The sequence below is a fragment of the Berghia stephanieae genome, chromosome 1 (genome assembly GCF_034508935.2).
Source record: "Berghia stephanieae isolate SIO BIC M18660-M18661 chromosome 1, UCSD_Bste_1.3, whole genome shotgun sequence".
NCBI classification, from domain to species: domain Eukaryota; kingdom Metazoa; phylum Mollusca; class Gastropoda; order Nudibranchia; family Aeolidiidae; genus Berghia; species Berghia stephanieae.
In genome coordinates, this window is record NC_088360.1 from 84,648,639 (window position 1) to 84,669,712 (window position 21,074).

The window sequence follows — 21,074 nt, forward strand, 5'->3', positions numbered from 1 at the left end:
AAAAACAATTAGACTTAATAATACAATCAATTATACGTATGGCAAAAGTTTAAAATGGGTAAATATGACACCAAGATCCCCCTCAAATTCTTTCACAGACATTGGTTCTGCATGGCAAATGTCAGTATAGTAATAGTCATTAGAAGGGCTATTTTTTTCCTGTAGGCTATATAAAACCTTCCATTTGTGGTACATGAAACTTAATTCGCCAATTCCTAGACAACTTAAAAAGAGAATTAATATCTGCCTGAGAAGTCAAGTACTTATTAGAATCTGCAAATGTCTTCGTGTCATCGGCAAATAATTTACAAGTTGTAAGAGGAGGTTGGTCATTAAAGCAGATCATAAAAAGCAGTGGGCCCAAAACACTACATTGGTTTACTTGATGGTGATAGTATTACGTATAGAAAAGTAACACCTATTTATCATTATTTCTCACCTTAGCATTTGCCCATGGGAAAAAACCACCAAGAATAAAAAGCCCGAGCATTGGGCCACTGACTGTTCCTATCAGGCTAATTGTTATCTGGAAATGTAAATAAAAGTAACAGGTATCTATATTGATAAAACATTTCATAATTTAACTCTTTAAAAGCAGGGATATAGTCTACACTAACATGATTAAATAATAATTTCTCTGATTATTTGTCTGAGTATAAACACAGCTCTACCGTTTCCATAAGGAGAGCAGGCATAGCGTTGCCAATCGGGCTTCATTAAATTAGGCTGACTACTCTCTTAGGTCTACAAATTTCTTTAAATTATGAGTGGATGATATTATCATTTAATCAGGTTAGAATACATTCAAACATTCAAATTTATAAAGGGCTCATCACCTCATCTGACCTATTTTGGCCATGTTCATCGTAGAGGAGGCATGCATTTGTCACCATTCATCTCAGTTTTCTGTCTTGCGAATAGGTTCATCATTGTCACCCAGTTATTGTTTTGTCGACCTCTTTTGTTTCTCCCTCTTTCTCGTGTGTCCAGTGATATCGTTTTGGCCAGTGAGTCGTGTCGTGTCCCATGCCTAAACCACGAGAGCTTCCTCTGTTTGATGATGTCAAGTAGGGGGTATGTGGACCTGCCAGTGTTTTTATTTCATCGAGTACATAGTCATTTGTTTTGTGGGCATTCCTGAAAATTCCAGGATGTTTTTTATGACATTTATTTCTGGGTGTCTTGTAGTCTCCTCGTGGACCCTGCTGACAATGTCCAGATCTCGCAGCCATATAAAACCATCGATTGAATTATGGATTTGATTTGCTTCAATTTGTTAGAAATTGGATGCCTCTTATCTTCTAAATTTGGATAAGTTTAGCCATTGATGAAGTTGCCTTTGCTATTCTAATTCTGATTTCTGATGTTGACTATCCATCTTTAGTAAGGCCCAGATTTTTGGTTGCTCTCCATTCATGAATATCTGGACGGTCGCATAATGTGAGGTGCTGTAGACAAGTATTTTGCTTTTTCTGTTTTGATCTCCATCCCATAAGAATTTGCATTTCGGCGATTTATCAGTCAGTTCTTGTAGTTTTTGTTTACTTCCTTCAATAAAGTCGATAATGTCAGCAAAGTGGAGATTACTTATTGGTCGCCCCCGTCTAATGATTTTGTGAAGTGTTTCTCTCGTGTTGTTTTCCAGGAACACGTTTTTTAATTGAGCTTTTATATAGCGCAATATCCATTAACACGTTTTCAAACCGCTTTACAAGGGGTCCCTGGCCAACAGCAACACTTAACATGTAGGATGAGACATGACGCCTGTTAGGCGATTTTACCCTTTTTAGGACAGAGACAACGCTGTTAGCGGCCATGTATTCATTTAACAGCTGAGTACGATGAGAGAATGTGAATAAAGAGCCTTTTCCAAGGACTGAAACTATGAGCCGAGCGAGGCTAGAACCCATGACCTTCCGATCCGAAAGCAAATGTCATACCACAAGACCATATAGCGGTTGGTCTAGGCGTTTACCACACTATCAACTAAACAATTTTGTCTTGTTTCGGGCCGTCCATGAATAATGGAAGAGCCTTCTGCTCTACAAAAGCCAAACTGTTCTGTCTAGAGAGTCTGTGTCAATCCACACTTCTGTGAAAGAGCAAGAATATAGAAGTCTACTGCACTAGTCCAAACACGTCTGACCGGATAAGTTCTCACCACCGGATGTTAAGGGATTGGCTGGCGGAGAGACACTGACTTACCGAAGTATGGCATGGTTGTATGACCATAACTCAGCTGGACATTGCCGTAGAAAAAATCTGATAGCATTTTTGGATTCAGCGACCTTAAATGAGTAAAGTATTGGCGTGCAGAGGTGAGTGCATAATATTATGAAAAATAACGAAGTTTCAAATTTTAATTTCTAAAAATATAAGATTAATAGATTGCAAGATGGTCATCAAAATTTCTTGATTTATTCGATAATACCGAGGGATTTTTGTGGGTAACATATCCGGTCCTCATATAAACAATGAACTTATCCTTTTAACAAGCTTCAACTGATGATGGGGTGGACTTAAAAATGCATTTTGCGTTTCTTTTTCCTCAAAGAAACAAGAAGAGCATAAAACACGTGCAACGTCATCTACAGCCATGCTCAAATAAAACACCTCTCGCAATAAAAGTAGCTAATGGAGGTCGTTCGACAGTTTAGTCCTAGTGCTGTAGGGTACAGGTGCTCAACACGACAACGAAACAAAATCGACTAAACTGTTGGGTTCATAGTGCGGTAGTAGCCTTGCTGTAAACTTCATTTTCCTTTCAGGCCCGTTTTGATCTCAGTCTAACCTTTCCTCTCAGTCGGTTTCTTGTATATCATGCCAAAGTGAGTAATCCCTCATGTTTTCAGTTGCCGAACTGAACAGGATCCGAACGCAAACGTTTTAAAATTAAAATTTCTATCAGTTTTCTTCCAGCAAAGTTTCTTTGTCATTGGTTTTAGAATACCTTTTGCATGATAAGTTCTCATTAAATAAATATTTCAATAGTAACACAAACGTTTTAGGTTACACGTAGCTTTGTGTGCTGGTATGTTTCATATGCTTGTTGTAAGTAAATTAAATAAATGCACTTAGTTTACATCATTAGACTGGCGAAAGGAGACATCTTACATCTACTGATCTGAAAAGACTCGCTAATCTGATTTTTAAGGACAGCGCTGCTGGATGATGCGCCCGAACTGTTAAGATGAATACTTCCTCAACCCCAAAGTTCCCAAGTACCTACCAGAGACCGTCTTGCCACACTCGATCAAATGCTTTTTGAAATTATGAAATCATGGAATAGATCTTTTTGGTGTTGAAGATATTTTTCCATTAGTATTCGGCAGTTGAATATATGTTCCGTTGTTCTCAACACAGCATCAAATTTGTATCAGTAGGATGTGATAATAATTTGTTTGAATTTAAAAAAGAGACATATTCCAGACGGACCTAATTCATCAGAAATACAGGGACAAGTATTGAGACTAAAAAGGCCTACCAAGTTCATTTTTGTCTGAAATTTAAATGTAATGTATCATTTTTATTCTAATTCTATAAAAATTTGTACCATTTTGATGTCAATATAATATAAACAATTATCGATTTCTTTTATTGTCTATAAATGCTAGTATAAACTTATCATTTTTACTTGTTTCCATTACGTTTTTAATATTTATAAGTAGGTACTTTCTCTGAGTGATACAAGATTATATGGGATTGTGCAGTTTGGTGCTATGATATTATAATAATATATCCACATGATATAGTAGGGGGAATTAGGTCCAAAAAACCCTTGAATTGTGCAAACAGGGTTGAAAGCATGAAAATTACGTATGTTGTAGAATCTGAAAAACCCTATAATTTATGATATAGAACCACTCTGAGAGATCAGTATTAGTTGAGATACAAGGTTTTTAAGATGAGAAATTTTTGAAATGGACGACAATAATTTCTTTCATTTTTATTGTGTAAACATTCGAGGCAAGCCGACACAAGGTTGTTTTACGCCATCCGTTGGATTCCCATTGGTGACTATTTTTAGCGTCGAAGCGGATGTTTTCCTTTCCCTTTACTTTCGATTCACGAACCATACAAATTATTTAATCGTAAATATTATTCAATTTCACGTGTAGCGAGCAATATTCTATAATATAAGATTTTTTTTCTGCATCTGATTTAATAAGTATAATCAATTGCTCTAAAACAGACGGGCAGACGGGCAGACGAGCAGAGGGGTAGACAAAACAGACAAGCAGAACACAGCTCAATAAATGCCGATAACCGGTGTTGACAAAGGACAGTGCTCCTTCTCCCCTCCTCCTGTTTTCTTTTCTTTCCAAAAATATTGCTATAATCATTTTACGTGAGTTAAAACCTATTTCGGTCAAACTTGATGACAGTAAAGAGTCAGCATACCACTTACATTGCTATAATTATCATCATTATCATCTTCATCAACCACTATGATGCTGTATTGTTGCAAGTTATTTACTTTACGTTATTTACCTCAAAGGGACGATGGGAGAATACTCTATTTGTACTGTTGTATCCTTATGTAAGGCACTGCACACATTTTGCCTGCTGATGATGGGTCTTTAACAGAAAGAACGAAAGAAAGAGAGAGAGAGAGAGAGAGAGAGAGAGAGAGAGAGAGAGAGAGAGAGATTAATGAAAGAATATTGCATATGCCTAATAAAGGAATGCGTTTGCATGCTTTCAGATACACATACAATGGCAAAAAGAACTGCTCCCAGAGACTGGGACCAGTGTTTGATATGCCAACAAGATAACACAGACCGTTTAGAATGTCCCTTAAGTCGAGGAGCTATGACAAAGGGCAAGGCTATGAAACTCTTTTTGATGATATAACACAATTCAATTCTTTGGTGTGCGATGAAAACAAGTTGGATGTATCTATATTTTAAAATTCATCAGATAGTTATGAGATTTTTGAAAGCTTAAAACAAAATGATGTTAAGTGGATAAGTATTGTCGTGTAAAATTTAATGCCAACAAAATTAGGCGATTAGAATTAAAGAAATCTAAAAGAATTGCCCTACAAGAATTCCAAACTTCGTCATTTGACTTGGAGGAGTCACGGAATGAATATATTTCGCAACCCACGAGAATAATGAGACAACGTTAAAAATTATAGATTGGCTGTAATAAACAAACGTACTTTTTTGTAAAAAAAAAATGGAATCGGGAGTACTCCATTCTATAATGACAACAGATATGGAAGAAAATATTCGTGAAATAGCATTATCTATAAAAGATTCTGATATGTTGTCATTTATTGCCGGAGGAGATTTAGTCGCTCGGAGGCACACTACCGCCCTATACCATAACATTTGTCATGCACGATACTTAAAACAACAAGCTTTAAAAGATGTCACTGCTGATGATACTAATGATGTCACAGTTCTTGAAAGAAGTCGAGCTTTTGCTAACATTATAACTTTTATAGAAGAGAACCCAGCAACAAATGTGACGATCGACATGAACCACTGTTGAGCTTATTTCCAGAATTTTCAAAAGTGTCCCAAAACTCATCAAATGTTCATGTAAGAGAGAATGTATCGGCACCCGATGCAAGTGTTTAAGGTCCGGTTTGCCTTGCACGGACTTATGTAGATGTAGGGTGTGTGTGTGTGGGGGGGGGGGGGTGTTAGGTCAGTACAGTGATGAGTAAAATTCTCTCTCTCTCTCTCTCCCTCCCTCTCTCTCTCTCTCTCTCTCTCTCTCTCTCTCTCTCTCCCGCTCACTCCCTCTCCCCCCTCTCCCGCTTTTATCTACTAGTTACAACATGAAAAAGCCATCAGTTAGCTACCGTAAATGGTTACCGGTGTATTTAAAGTTTTAGAACGCACATTGTATTGTCGTGGTTATTTCCTCGGATAAGTAATGCTATATAGGAAAAAATAAAAGTGTTAAAAACGCACTGTTATGATAGATTGCCAGAGTAGTTCTATATCAGGTGTTATTTATACGGGTCTTAGCTACCTATATGCCAATTTTCAGGATTTCAACCCCAATGTGCACGGTTTTAGCCTAATTTTCCCTAATACAATGAATATGAAGAAAATATATATTTTTACGCAGTTATTTCCCTTGTTTAATATAGCTGCAATAGGTAAAATCTAAGGCCTTAAACCGATACGTTATGATTGATTGCCAGAGTCGTTCTATATCAGATGTTTTTTCTATGGGTCTTAGCAACCTGTATGCAAATTTTCATGCTTTCAACCCGAATTTGCACGGTTTTAGCCTAATTCCCCCTACTAATAGGCATCTATTCATCCTTAGATATGCCAAGAAATGATGTTTTACCTGAAGGATTGTTCCCTCCAAATTCATGACAATAAAACTGATGGCTAAAGATAGACATCCATAGACCACAACTGCGGGATAAAAAGTAAACACTCAATATTATATAATATTTGCCTTCATTAAAGTACACATTCACACACTGACAAACAAGAGAAATCGTGATATTGGGAACCGGGAACATCATTTTCTGAAGTAGCAGCAGGACGTTTTAATATGCAATGACGAGTGATTTGAAACTTGCGGCAACGTGACCAGCAACGGGGAGTGAAAACCGACTCACTTCGACCAGGCAGACCAAGGGTCACTACTGCTGTTGAATATTATTACGTTCAATCCATGATGGTTTCAGTAAGATTCAATTAGAGATAACACAATTAATTAACATATACATAAATGTGAAATGCCAGGGGAGGATAAGTACAAATAATTCACCAATTGTCAATAGTACATTTGCAATCTTTTACAATTCTAAGTATGTTTCATTTTCTCCATATAATGCACACATATTTTTTTTCGGCTTAATCACAAGAGATGTAGGTATGCATTATGTAAAATTTCGCAAGAAACAACATAGCAAATCAAGGTAGTCCTGGACAGGAAATGCGGAGGCAACAACTGGCAAAAAGATAATCAACTGCTCGGTAATGGCCCTTGAGCGTGAAGAATAGCTTTCCATGGCATTCAACCTCTCTGTAGGGAGTCAGAGCTCCGGTAAGGTAAGGTAAGGTAACAACATAGTGTCTTCAAATATTTAATTTTGATAATGTATAATGAGATCTTCATTTTTTTAAAAATGCTTGTCACATCGTAACAAATACATTGATTTTCTTCTTCGTGGCAAAGAGATGATTAAAATACAATCGCCTTTAAGGTGTCATTTCTTGTATTAACATTTCACAATATATTCTTTGAGATAAAAACTGATAACCAGATACTCATTCACATTTCAGTCAGCTACGATAATGTGTAAAGTGTCAAATTAAGGACGCAACGCCAGGCTAGATTGTTAGCCACCACTGAAGCCCATCCAGACACGTACCATGCGCAACATTGTTGGTGTTGATCGATCATGAAAGACCGCACCAATCATCCTCATAATTACATGTTAAATGCAGCATATGAGATCAAACTAAACCGTAACTAGATCTGCCATAATACCATATATGCATATGTATCAACCAAAGAATATGAAATAATCTCGAAATACAAGCAGAGATTCTCAGCATCCCGGTTACAACATTTTTTACTATATCAAACGACAGGAATCTAATCCATCATAAAACTTTTTTAGACGAAAGGGAGAGCAGTACATTTTAGCAAATAGATGACAAAAATAACTGGATTCGATCATCCGCGATAGTGTGAATGCAACGTTAAGACAAGAGACTAAGATTTCATGTTGACCTCATGGAAGTAAATAATGATATATGTCGATCTTCGCCTCAAACTGGTATTATGTCGGAGTGAAGTTGATACCAAAGAGTGAATTTAAAGTTAGAATGATTAAAAATGTGGAATTTGGGGTTTTGTAATTTTTTGAATTTATAATCATTCTCCCCAGTAAAACATATTAACCTAATTAAACCCGATGTCATATATAATTTCTTACCAAAAATAAAAATCAATTTTACTCACTAATTCACCTCGACCTAATACCGTTTTGAGACGGTGAGGGAGATATGAAAAGTTTTTACCTGTTCCTTGTATTATATATAGTTTCTTAGAAGCCGTCATATTTTTGTTCAAGACAGGTTTGAGAAGGTCCTCCCACGTAACAGCCGCCAATGCGTTCAGGGAAGATGAAATTGAGCTACCTCCAGAAAGAGAATGATCCAGCCATAAAGTGAAATAATATACATACGGAGAGGAAAAGATAAATTAATGAACTAATTAGTGTCTTTAAACAATCTTAATTCACGTAAAACAGTTTAGACAAACTCTAAGAAAACATAATTTTTATATAACAATGGATTTAAAAAATAGAGGTAGCTGCAAGAGGATACAACTAGTTAAAGATCAAGTAGAGTCCAATGAAAAAGAGGATCTATAATAGCTATGAAGGTCAATCACAAATTATTAGGGATGAAGTGAGTAGGAAAGTGCCAGATGACAATAGACAATAAAAGTATTTTTATTTTCTATTGTCTTCTGGCACTTTCCTACTCACTTCATCTCTTGTTGTTATCAACATAAGTGCCTGCTCCACTCACTTTTCTGAATTAAAAATTCACCCCAAATACCGGAGCATAATCAATGTCTCAATTGTTTCTATGTTATATGTTTGTGTTGAGAATATTGGCTATTAAGCTTAATTGCTGGCCAACTACTTCGTGTATTGGACCCGCGATCTCAAGTAGTCGGGAAGAGAAGGCTCTAATAATGACTAGGGTTAGAGACGATCTTTTTTGGGATCGTGGATAGCTCATACGGTAGAGTCACGCTCTCCGGCCAGGCGGAGTTGTCGTACCAGTAAGGTCGCGGGTTCAAACCCCCCATCACAGCCGCGAAATTTTTATTCTCTATTGTCTTCTGGCACTTTTCTACTCACTTCATCTCTTGTTGTTATCAACATAAGTGCCTGCTCCACTCACTTTTCTGAATTAAAAATATTACAAATTATTCCGCAATAAGTACAGACAGTTTTCGTTACAAAACTAGAGTCTAGATATTTTAGACGCACGATTTAATATTTTTTTAAATCATGACGATAATAACATGCATTTAGGGTTACGAATTTAAGGGCGACATCAAGTACAATTGGATACTCATGCTCCTGGGAGGAACGTATAACAAAGCCTTAGAAAATCTTTATCCTAGTAAGATCCATATTAGAGTATGCATGTACTATGTAGGACCAATGTCTCACAGATAAGGTTGATAAACAAGTTCTGCAGCAATGTTTGTGACTACTACAGCTGCTACGGCTACTCCATGTAGTAGAAATAATGTAAGTAATAGTAGTAGCAGCAGCAGCAGCAGTAGTAGAAGTAGTAGTAGTAGTAGTAGTAGTAGTAGTAGTAGTAGTAGTAGTAGTAGTAGTAGTAGTAGTAGTAGTAGTGGTAGTAGTAGTAGTAATAGTAGTAGTAGTAGTAGTAGTAGTAGTAGTAATAGTAGTAGTAGTAATAATATTAATAGTAGTAGTAGTAGTAGTAGTAGTAGTAGTAGTAGTAGTAGTAGTAGTAGTAGAAGAAGAAGAAGAAGAAGAAGAAGAAGAAGAAGAAGTAGTAGTAGTAGTAGTAGTAGTAGTAGTAGTAGTAGTAGTAGTAGTAGTAGTAGTAGAAGTAGTAGTAGTAGTAGAAGTAGTAGTAGTAGTAGAAGAAGTAGTAGTAGTAGTAGTAGTAGTAGTAGTAGTAGTAGTAGTAGTAGTACTAATACTAGTAGTAGTTGCTGTAGTAGTAGTAGTTGTTGTTGCTGTAGTAGTAGTGGTAGCAGCAGTACTCACCTTAAAGCCCCTGAAAACAAAGCTGATATGAAGAGTCCAGGAACAGAAGGATATGCCAAGGTCTCCATAACAAAAAATGGAACAAGCTTGGAAAAAGAGTGTACAACTTTGAATTCCGAATATGGGAAAAATATAAGATAACTAGTTGTAGTCTTATTATAATTTAACTGCACTATTTATAATGATTGGTAAAAATATTGTATCCCCCCCCCCCCCCCACAATAAAAAAAACCCAAACCCTAAAAAAATTAATAAATCTATGTCAAATGAAAAATAGATTTTAACCCTATAATTTTCAAATATTCTGAAATAAAATGTGCTTTTATGTTAGATATGTGATATGTAGATTGTTGTACGAATGCTATGTTTGCAATTCTCTCCTGAATTCAAAATTTCAAGTTATGCATTACAATTTTTCACACTTAACTGCAGCCAGACATTTTTCGAATTGCACATGGACAAACACAAAATAGCCGTTGTAATCATATTAAAAAAGCGACTAGCTATCCTTGAAAAAATAACAGCAAAACGTTGTTTACAAATTTTGTTTTCAAGATGAATATCAGATATATCATAAAAATCTGCTAGATTCTAACTAGATGATTGTTGGAATTTTTAAATCATTGCAAATGTTAAACGTCATTCCTCTTTAGTGAGTAGAAATTTAAATAAAAGTGAAGAGACTGATATGCTGGATGGTAAAATGATTAGAGGCATACCTTGTAAAAAGACGATGAACGAAGAGGAATATTTTTGCAGGAATCAGCTTCAACGTTCGCCCCGCAGACATAAGGCTCGTTAACACATCCACTGACATACAATATTCCAGCTTTAAAAAACATCTCACAGACAATCCAGTTTCTTCCCCAAAAACAGCAAAGGAATTGAATAGCCTCCCAGAGGAAATTGTCTACTCGACCAACACGGAAGCATTCAAAAACGTCTTATTTGTCTACCAAATTTATACTACAGAGCAGCATAAATCGTCAACATGATGGCGCTGGTTGCCTTAACCCGAAGAGGAGAAGAGGAAGAAAAGAAGAGAGGAGGAAAAGCTAGGACTCGTACTATATCTCTCGTTCGTCACCTTCAGTTAGCTAGACCTCAGCCTTGTCGTTTTAATAATGGCAACAGAATATTCGATGATCAAATTCAAAATGGACAAAGATTATGTCATGTCAAAATCCTCCTCATTAAAGAGCTTTGGCGCTTGTTTTTAGACTACAATTACAGCAGGACAAATGTTGTTGTTTTTTTTTTCAGAGATGGCTGCGTCAGAAATTGGAAACGTAGCGGGATTCAAGCGAATCCGATGAGTGACGTGTTCCATGAACAGTGCTCCAGCGATTAACATTAAATACTATTTTCATCATTCATTCATCTTCAGCAATTTTCAATTTGCTCAGAATCTATTGAGGATAAGGTTCTTAAAGCAAACAACACATAAAGACAATATTGCATCATAAGAGGACACCTTTGGGCATTAATGTGTGTACCTGATTGGAGTTATGAACAAGTTTCTTGCCGACTGGATCGCAGTCTTTCATGACGTAGTAAGCAAACACAACAACTCCACTAACGCAACACGAAAGTATCAGAAAATTGGCGCCAAACACTACAAGAAGTGTTGCCCTGTATGAAGAATATATGAATACAAGTTAAGATAACGGCATTATAAAATGCTTTTAAGAAACATAAATAACTGACAAAATCAATAAATATAAAAACAGTCGGTTTAAGCTTTAACTACAGTTCATCTTAATTTCATTTTCATACCACTAATAAATAGCCTCCATGTTGCTCGTATTATAAAAAATACACAATTTATTTGTTTTTCAAATTGCTATTGGTTATTTATGTTCCCACAAGCCACAATTCATAAGTTAGAACTACGACAAAGGATGAAAGACGATGCAAACAATAATACAAGATATGCTAGCAATTACAGATTTTAGCTAAGATAAAACAGAAGAAAAAAGATTTGACTTATTGGACAGAATTAGGATTGTGCTCACATAGAAAAACGAAGATAATGAGATGGTTTCGAAGTTTATTTGTTAATCATGATGTGATTGTTATTAAAATTGTCACTATTACTTTGAATAATAATACAAAGGACAATTTATTTGATCAACCCTTTTTGTATTAAATATTGTCCAATCATTATGTATAGCACACATCAAACAAACATAACACATTTTCATTATGATACACAAATTAAAAGGTTTCTATTTCAACTAATAGTTTGATAGTTCAATTTTAATATCGGCTACCTAAAACACCCCGTACTTATGATTCTTATGTATGTATGTACAATATTCAATTATATAATCTTTGCTGTATAAGTTTAAAATATATTGATTTATATTTTCATTATTTTCATTTGAGTCTTACATTTTTGCTTCTCTTAGAGTACGTAAAGAACTGTATCTCTGAACTGATGCCTGTGCCAAACCAAACGTTCCTGTCCAGCTTATAGTTGATCCAATTGCCATTGACCAAAATGAATGACGGATTGTAGGGTCTGGATCAAAACTGAAAAGGAATTTTTTAAAAGCTTTGATCGGGCTCCGTGCAGCTTACTCAGTAGATATTGGCTGGTTTTGAGCAGTATAATATATATATGAGTGTTGGTGGGTACTTTTAGGTACGACAGTGCTCGATAACATAAGTTAGAGCTAATGTAAAATAAAAATGGCGTCACTCACATTTATATATAGCCGAAACACGTGTTTCTGATTCTACGGACAAAGTATGCCCGCCGACTGAAGACGTGAATGAAGACCACAGAAACACGTGTTTCGACTATATATAAATGTGAGTGACGCCATTTTTATCTTTTATATATATATATATATATATATATATATATATATATATATATATATATATATATATTGTGGGCTTACATTATCTATTGCCAATCACCACATTGCATTCGTTTCCACATGAATCGAATAATGCTGCTGGCGTAAAACGACTTATTCAAGGACATAGTCTAATGTCAAACTACTAACTCATCCAGCCATCGACCATAATAGGTGCCATTTTACTTAAATAAAAAATGAAATATTGAAACTCCGTAACTTAAACTTAAAAAAAAAAAAAAAACCCCGCAAAACAAACATTTAAAAACGAGCTTTTATATAGCACGATGCCCACTAAACGTGCTCAAAGCGCTTTACAAAGGGTCCCTGACCAACAGCAACACGTAACAAGTAGAACGAGACATAACGCCTGCTCGGCGATTTTACAATTTTTCCCACAGAGACAACGATGTTAAGAGCCAGGTACTAATTTTACACCTGAGTACGTGAGAGAATGTGAGTAAAGAGTCTTTTCCAAGGACTCAACTATGCGCCGAGCGAGGCTCGAACCCAGGACCTTCCAATCCGAAAGCGAGTGTCGTACCACATAGCCGCACAACAAACAAACAACAAATCAAATAAAATAAAGCACCCACCAAAAGACCATAGAATATCAACTATATCATCAATTCAATTTTCCCGACTGACTTATGTCTGTAATAGAATAAAGAATTGAAAATATTCAAGGGGTCTTACTTCCAGACGTCCAGTCTCCCCCATTCCTCATTGATGTCCCAGACTTTTGAGAAGCTTCCAACTTTTATACTTCCCTGTGATATTTACAATTCATAAACATTCACAGTTATATTTTAGTAACTTGAGCAACAAACATGGCAACTTCATAATATGACGTCGATGCTATGAAAACCAACTATCTAATAATACCACAATCTGATATGATAAAATTCTCTTTTTATTTAGACCAGAAAAAAAATTACTTCTCTTTTTTTTTTGATTGATTAAGATGATCCCCAACCTGTCAACAAGTCCCAAACCTGAGACCTTAAAGAGGAATCAGGTTTGTGACTTTTTGTGGACAAACTGAGAGCCATCTTGTTTGGTTTTCAATGTATTTTAGGTAGATAGGGAAAATGTCTTCAGTAAGAGGACGACATAGCTTTATGTGACAGTAAGAAGGATCTGGTTTGCCACAGAATACTTTGTTTACTAAATCTTTTTGGCTCTTTCAGTAAGATGTCTTCTGACCACACACTCCCTTCAACTCCTCATAAAAGCATCTTCTTGGTCTTTTAAATACAACACGTGTATTATTATTTGTTTCACTAGGTTGTATATAGATGACCTTGTTCAAATTGGCCACTTCTTCCAACGTTGTCTGTGCTACGCTCTTACAGCTCACAGCCATAACGCCAATTAAGAGTTAGAGTTCACCAAAATATAACAACCATTTTAATTCCCTATCATTAATAAATATACACCTGATATAGATTATTAAAACTTTGTTGTTAAAAGTTTTTCAAAACTGCACGCTGAAAAGCTATTATGCCAAACGGTGAATTATTGCACCATAAATAAACCAGATGTAGTAAACAGATATTCTTGTTTAAAATAGTATATTATTCATTGTGGTTTCCAAAATTGTTCTTGGATTACTTGGATTCCATTGTAGCAAAATTGTTTTAAAAATTGTGCGACATTGGTATCTCAAGAAGTCATGTCTCGTCCCTTATACTGTAGTGACTTTAGCACATGTTGTAGATGTGGTGTTACATAAAACTTGCTTCTTTTTATTTAAAAAAATCAAGATACAAATGTACCTGAACGATAATAGCAAAAACTCCTGAGATCATCACCAAGCACTGGAATACATCTGTCCAAATAACAGCCTTCATTCCTCCCTAGTTTGGAAAGAAATAACCTTTTAGTTGATCAAGATAAATGAATTATTGTGTCCAAATATCAAATAAAAATAGAAAATCGATCTCCTTATATTGATTTATAGTGATTCCAAGAACTGTTAGAACTGGTTGAAAGTTGACTACTACTACTACTACTACTACTACTACTACTACTACTACTACTACTACTACTACTACTACTACTACTATTACTACTACTACTACTACTACTACTACTACTGCTGCTACAACTACAACTACTACCACTACTACTACTACTACTACTACTACTACTACTACTACTACTACTACTACTACTACTACTACTACTACTACTACTACCACTACCACTAGCATTGGACTGTAACCTCGCGGTTCGAGCACCGCTTCAGACACTTTCTTTTTTTTTTCATCGGCATTATTAGACATCTTGTTTGATGGACTGTCTATATTCCTTCATTAAATGCCTAGGCGATGGAATCTAATGATATTGTGGTGGAAGGTCGGATTTTTTTTTTATTGCATTATTGATTACAGCCCCCCCCCCCCCCCCCCCCCCCCCCCCCCCATCCCCCATTCCCGCACAGAGCGGAGTGACCTGCCACCCGACACAGTAGACATCGAAGACTGAATTTTTAAAGTATTTTATCACATATGCTCTAAACATAAACACCAGAATAAATAAATGAGCCATGATGTTGGGATTTGTGTTCAATTTTAATTGGTCTGATGCACGAGTTTGATAACGTGCTCACAAGTAAGAAGTCAAATTTTAAACAATTATGACAAGTTCAAGTTTAAGACATAAAAAATGCAAATGTGTATTAAAAACATAATTAGTAGAATCTGAATCAGTACAGAGGTAACTTCTGGCTATCTAATATTATAGCAAAGAGCTGTTATCAACTCATAACACTCTGTGTAACAACAAGATATGAAGTGAGTAGAAAAGTGCCAGAAGACAATAGAGAATAAAAAATTTTTTTCCGCGGCGGTGGTGGGGTTTGAACCTGCGACCTTATTGGTACGACAACTCCGCCTGGCAGGTGAGAGCGTGGCTCTACCGTGTGAGCTATCCACGAACACAAAAATATTCGTTTCAAACCCAAAGTCATTTCTAGATCCCTCTCTCACCCACTTCTTGAGATCGCCGATTCGTTCGCCACCATCGCGAAGTAATTTTGACCAGCAGTTAAGCTTAATAGCCAATATTCTCATCACAAACATATAACATAGAAACGATTGAGACATTGAGTATGCTCCGGTGTATGGGGTGAATTTTTAATTCAGAAAAGTGAGTGGAGCAGGCACTTATGTTGGTAACAACAAGATATGAAGTGAGTAGAAAAGTGCCAGAAGACAATAGAGAATAAAAAATTTTTTTCCGCGGCGGTGGTGGGGTTTGAACCTGCGACCTTATTGGTACGACAACTCCGCCTGGCAGGTGAGAGCGTGGCTCTACCGTGTGAGCTATCCACGAACACAAAAATATTCGTTTCAAACCCAAAGTCATTTCTAGATCCCTCTCTCACCACTTCTTGAGATCGCCGATTCGTTCGCCACCATCGCGAAGTAATTTTGACCAGCAGTTAAGCTTAATAGCCAATATTCTCATCACAAACATATAACATAGAAACGATTGAGACATTGAGTATGCTCCGGTGTATGGGGTGAATTTTTAATTCAGAAAAGTGAGTGGAGCAGGCACTTATGTTGGTAACAACAAGATATGAAGTGAGTAGAAAAGTGCCAGAAGACAATAGAGAATAAAAAAATTTTTTCCGCGGCGGTGGTGGGGTTTGAACCTGCGACCTTATTGGTACGACAACTCCGCCTGGCAGGTGAGAGCGTGGCTCTACCGTGTGAGCTATCCACGAACACAAAAATATTCGTTTCAAACCCAAAGTCATTTCTAGATCCCTCTCTCACCCACTTCTTGAGATCGCCGATTCGTTCGCCACCATCGCGAAGTAATTTTGACCAGCAGTTAAGCTTAATAGCCAATATTCTCATCACAAACATATAACATAGAAACGATTGAGACATTGAGTATGCTCCGGTGTATGGGGTGAATTTTTAATTCAGAAAAGTGAGTGGAGCAGGCACTTATGTTGGTAACAACAAGATATGAAGTGAGTAGAAAAGTGCCAGAAGACAATAGAGAATAAAAAATTTTTTTCCGCGGCGGTGGTGGGGTTTGAACCTGCGACCTTATTGGTACGACAACTCCGCCTGGCAGGTGAGAGCGTGGCTCTACCGTGTGAGCTATCCACGAACACAAAAATATTCGTTTCAAACCCAAAGTCATTTCTAGATCCCTCTCTCACCCACTTCTTGAGATCGCCGATTCGTTCGCCACCATCGCGAAGTAATTTTGACCAGCAGTTAAGCTTAATAGCCAATATTCTCATCACAAACATATAACATAGAAACGATTGAGACATTGAGTATGCTCCGGTGTATGGGGTGAATTTTTAATTCAGAAAAGTGAGTGGAGCAGGCACTTATGTTGGTAACAACAAGATATGAAGTGAGTAGAAAAGTGCCAGAAGACAATAGAGAATAAAAAAATTTTTTCCGCGGCGGTGGTGGGGTTTGAACCTGCGACCTTATTGGTACGACAACTCCGCCTACACTCTGTGTAACCTTTTACAGCTTTTAGTTGGTTGAGAGAATTTAATGAGAAAGAGACCGCACCTATCTTATTAAAATACCAGATGTAACGACAACCTCAATCATTTTTTCCACAAGTCACAATGGGACTGGAGCTAAATATCGGGAGGATATTGGTATGCAGAAGTAATTTTACACACTTACAATGCTAGTATAAAAAGTGCTGACTGCGGCCATGATTATTATTGTTGCCCAAACAGGAAACCCTGTCACTGAAATGTAATCATGAAAATGATGCCAAAATGATTTGTAGTAGTTATTATTATTAACATAAACATAACATAGAATTAAATCTTAAACTCCATGCATAAATTGTAATCAATAATATCCAAGTTATAATTAAAAATTTGGAATAGAGAATGCGCAGCACAAGAGTCGGCTATTAAAATCAAATCTTAGATGAGTAAATAATTCACCTAGAGATCTATCTTATTTACATTAAAATTTGAGCATTTTTAAAATTAAATAATAATTCAAATTTTCACAATTCGGTTTACAAAATAATGTTGTTTTAATGTAGTTTGGCATCTTTCTTTTAAATATTTTATACGTGTCACTTCCTGTAAAAGTTATGTTTGAGAATGTAAAAAAAAAATTAAAAATCAAGATTTTCAAAACCGTCCTCTAACTTGTGGACTAATTTGTACATTTGTATTAAATCTCCACGGTGTCGTCTATACTTAAGACTTGGTAAATAGTCAAAGGTTCATCATAAGATATTTTATTATTATAATGCAACAATCTGATTGCTCTCCTTTAAACAATCTCTATGAATATGGATTGCATTTTAATTTTATGCAAAGGATTCCATTTTACATTTCCATATTCTAAAATTGATCACACAAGAAATTTATATAATGATAAAAACAAATTAGAATATAGACAAACAAAACTTTTATAAAAATTACCCATCATCATGTTTGCCAGCCCTATACACTCATTTAATATACTGATTAAAATTCAAATCAGGATCAAAAATAATACCAAGATCTCTTTCAGATTTAACATTAGTTAAGGTATTATATTATTGTTAATGAAATAGTTGTGGTAAGGATTAAGTTTTCCAATGTGCAAGATTCGACATTTAGAAGTATTTTTTACTCTCTTTAACATTAACCTTTCTGTACTTACTGTCTGAGAACCCAATTGTTATGGTCTCATTATTATAGTGGAAATACCTAAATATGTATTCTCTTAAAATACCTCTAAAGTGTTCTCGATTGCAACATTGTTAAAATATTTCCTTGACAGTATTTGGTTATAAGACTTGCAAATATGTGTATGTGCGCCTTGTCCGATATTTGAGATATTCAAAATCAGATGATGACTAAATTAAACTTTATTTTTAAAAAGTCTGTAACTACAGTACAGTTTGCTTAATATACACGCCTTGGGAACAACAAAAAAAAAATGGTGAATCTTAAGCAAGGTTCATCCTATCCATTTTCAAGGGAAACAACCTTAAAATTCAAAATGAGTGATGGATAAAAGTAGAGTATCCTCCCTTGTCATGAACATGAAGTCCGTGAGTCTATATATCAATAATACACGCGTGCTTTTTTGATTTGGCAATCTACATTTTTTTATTGTTTTTCTTTTTTTTTTTTTTGGGGGGGGGGGGGGAGGGGGGGGGGGGGGTGGCTAGGGAAAGAAGGCAACTATGTCGGAAGACATTGTTTATTTAAAGCAGATTTAGATTACTATTAGTTGGATTATATCAGATACAACAAAAGGACCAAACGAAAAGGTTATTATAAACAAAAGTAAGCTTAAGCGATTTTATCTTATCTGGGCCCCTCTGTATATTTTCAAGGGGGTCATGTATCTCCAAACATTTCAGTTTCTACAAATGAAGAAGATTCCGAATACAGCTTTAACCTCGTCACCTAATTACTTTTTCAATGAGATTAATCTTATATCCTAACCTTTACCAGGTCCTAAGATTTACTGATAGTACGTTTAAAAATACGAAATAGGGCAATGCGATAGACGATTTGCGAGTTCCAATCTACTGGCATTCAATAATCACGATAAGAAGTAGTTTATATCACAAAAACAAGCGGAGTGCCATTCAAAAGGCAATGAATTAAATCTTTCTTTCCACTTTACATCGTCAATTTTTAAAAGCCCTTAGTCCGAAAGTAATAATGTTAATCAACATGTTTGGTTTATTTCCTTTCTTTGGTTAAGAGGATGGATTGTATAACCAAATCTTAAATGTTTGCGGATATGATCCATACACACACACATACACACACACATACACACACACACACACACACACACACACAAAGACAAGCTAGTCAATTTTTAAAAATAATTTCATGATCTAAGCGATGTATTATCTTGTTTTAATGAATTTCTTACTAAAATATGATATTCTTGGCCATCAGAAAATTCGAAATGAAATGGCTGACACACCTCAATACCAAGACTGACGGATAAGATACTTACCAATGTTGAGTGCAGTGGAAGGTGCAAAGGAAGCTGTTGCCATGTAGATGATCTGTTTGAATATTAGAAAGACGATAGAGCCCTTATCATGAGGGTGATTGATATAGGACCGATCATATGAAAAATGGCATACATTTTACCAGAATTTGTCAATTGATATTCAAAATAACTTCTCTGGTGTGTTGGATCTAGCACACCACTTTTGAAGTAATAAATAACAATGTGAAATTGAATGTAAGCTTCAATTTAATTACAAAAACAGATCAAATGGACGTTTCGGGTTTCCACTTTATCAACAAAACAGGATGAATGAAACACTACAGACGAATGCGATGTGGCATTGTTAAGATGAATAAACAAAACGTTGTAAAGTTCTTATAGATCTGTCAAATATGTATATTCAATTTTGTGATGAACAAAAGAAACCGGGAAACAATATGCATGTTGTTTCGAGACAAATGTGATGACTTTGTTGATGTTGGCAAGCAGAGAATTAATTAATATCACATGGTTTCTGGGCAACAATTCCCTTTGATATAAAGAAAATTGTGTATGTACAAATATTTGTTGCATACGTGAGTAATCTTGTCAGAGATGATCTTTTACGCAGCCACAATTTATTTTGTTGTTTTCTAAACAGCTCGTTAAGTAGATCTAGATTTCACTACAATCCTTGTATTTTTTAGGTGTTGTTGTGCATATTATAACTTCATCTTCTTAATTTCCGGCGTCAAAATATGGAGAAGCCATGAGATAGAGACCTTCCTGAGTCCTGAAGCATGGACTGACGACGAACTGATTCCAACTTTATTAGTTATATTACGTATGAATACTGGCTACAGGCAAGGCCTTCTATATATAGAAGCCCTTGGTACAGGTCCCCTTGTAAGCTTTGTGGGCACTTTAGTGGATATAGCTCTATCTAAAACTCATGTTACTTTCAAAAAGAAGAATTGGGAAAATTACCTGAGACAGAATAATCAGGCCAGTTCCTACCAAACGTGCTGCTCTGGAGTTAAATCTCTTTTCCAGATACTGTTGTATAGATAGAAACGATAGTAATATTAGTGGTGGGTGATGTCTGGAGCCTGCGTGTGTAATAATGCTAACAAAAAGGTGAAAATGGAGAGGCTTTGGATGGAAAGTGGAAACCAAATCGTATCTACCAATTCTTCAAAACACACGGTTTAAAGAATTACTTCGATTTCTTAGAGCCACCAATACCACTACCATCAACACCATCATTATAATCATCATCATCATCGTCATCATCATTATCATCATCATCATCATCATCATCATCATCGTCATCATCGTCATCATCACCACCACTATTTTCATTATCATTACCATAATCACCAGCATTGTTTCATCAACATCATATCTTTTTCTATTGTTTGTATTTCATGGGGTGCTAAGACATTTTATACTAAAATGATCAGTCTAGTGCCTAACTTGTACGAC

At 35.8% G+C, this 21,074-nt stretch overlaps 1 protein-coding gene across 3 annotated transcripts in view; it reads right to left on the bottom strand.

The window, feature by feature from the left end:
• The window catches only part of LOC144959599 (sodium-coupled monocarboxylate transporter 1-like), a 72,784-nt gene that overhangs the window by 8,570 nt on the left and 43,140 nt on the right, over positions 1 to 21,074 (bottom strand). For all 3 annotated transcript variants that reach the window (XM_078892235.1, XM_078892227.1, XM_078892244.1), the window contains exons 5-15: positions 20,577 to 20,645; positions 19,611 to 19,662; positions 17,301 to 17,368; positions 14,403 to 14,483; positions 13,321 to 13,394; positions 12,152 to 12,292; positions 11,254 to 11,389; positions 9,758 to 9,843; positions 8,010 to 8,125; positions 6,316 to 6,386; positions 440 to 526 (exon numbers count right to left, since the gene is read on the bottom strand). In XM_078892235.1, the coding sequence (XP_078748361.1) occupies positions 440 to 526; positions 6,316 to 6,386; positions 8,010 to 8,125; positions 9,758 to 9,843; positions 11,254 to 11,389; positions 12,152 to 12,292; positions 13,321 to 13,394; positions 14,403 to 14,483; positions 17,301 to 17,368; positions 19,611 to 19,662; positions 20,577 to 20,645 (981 nt within the window). The remainder of the gene's footprint in view (positions 1 to 439; positions 527 to 6,315; positions 6,387 to 8,009; positions 8,126 to 9,757; positions 9,844 to 11,253; positions 11,390 to 12,151; positions 12,293 to 13,320; positions 13,395 to 14,402; positions 14,484 to 17,300; positions 17,369 to 19,610; positions 19,663 to 20,576; positions 20,646 to 21,074) is intronic.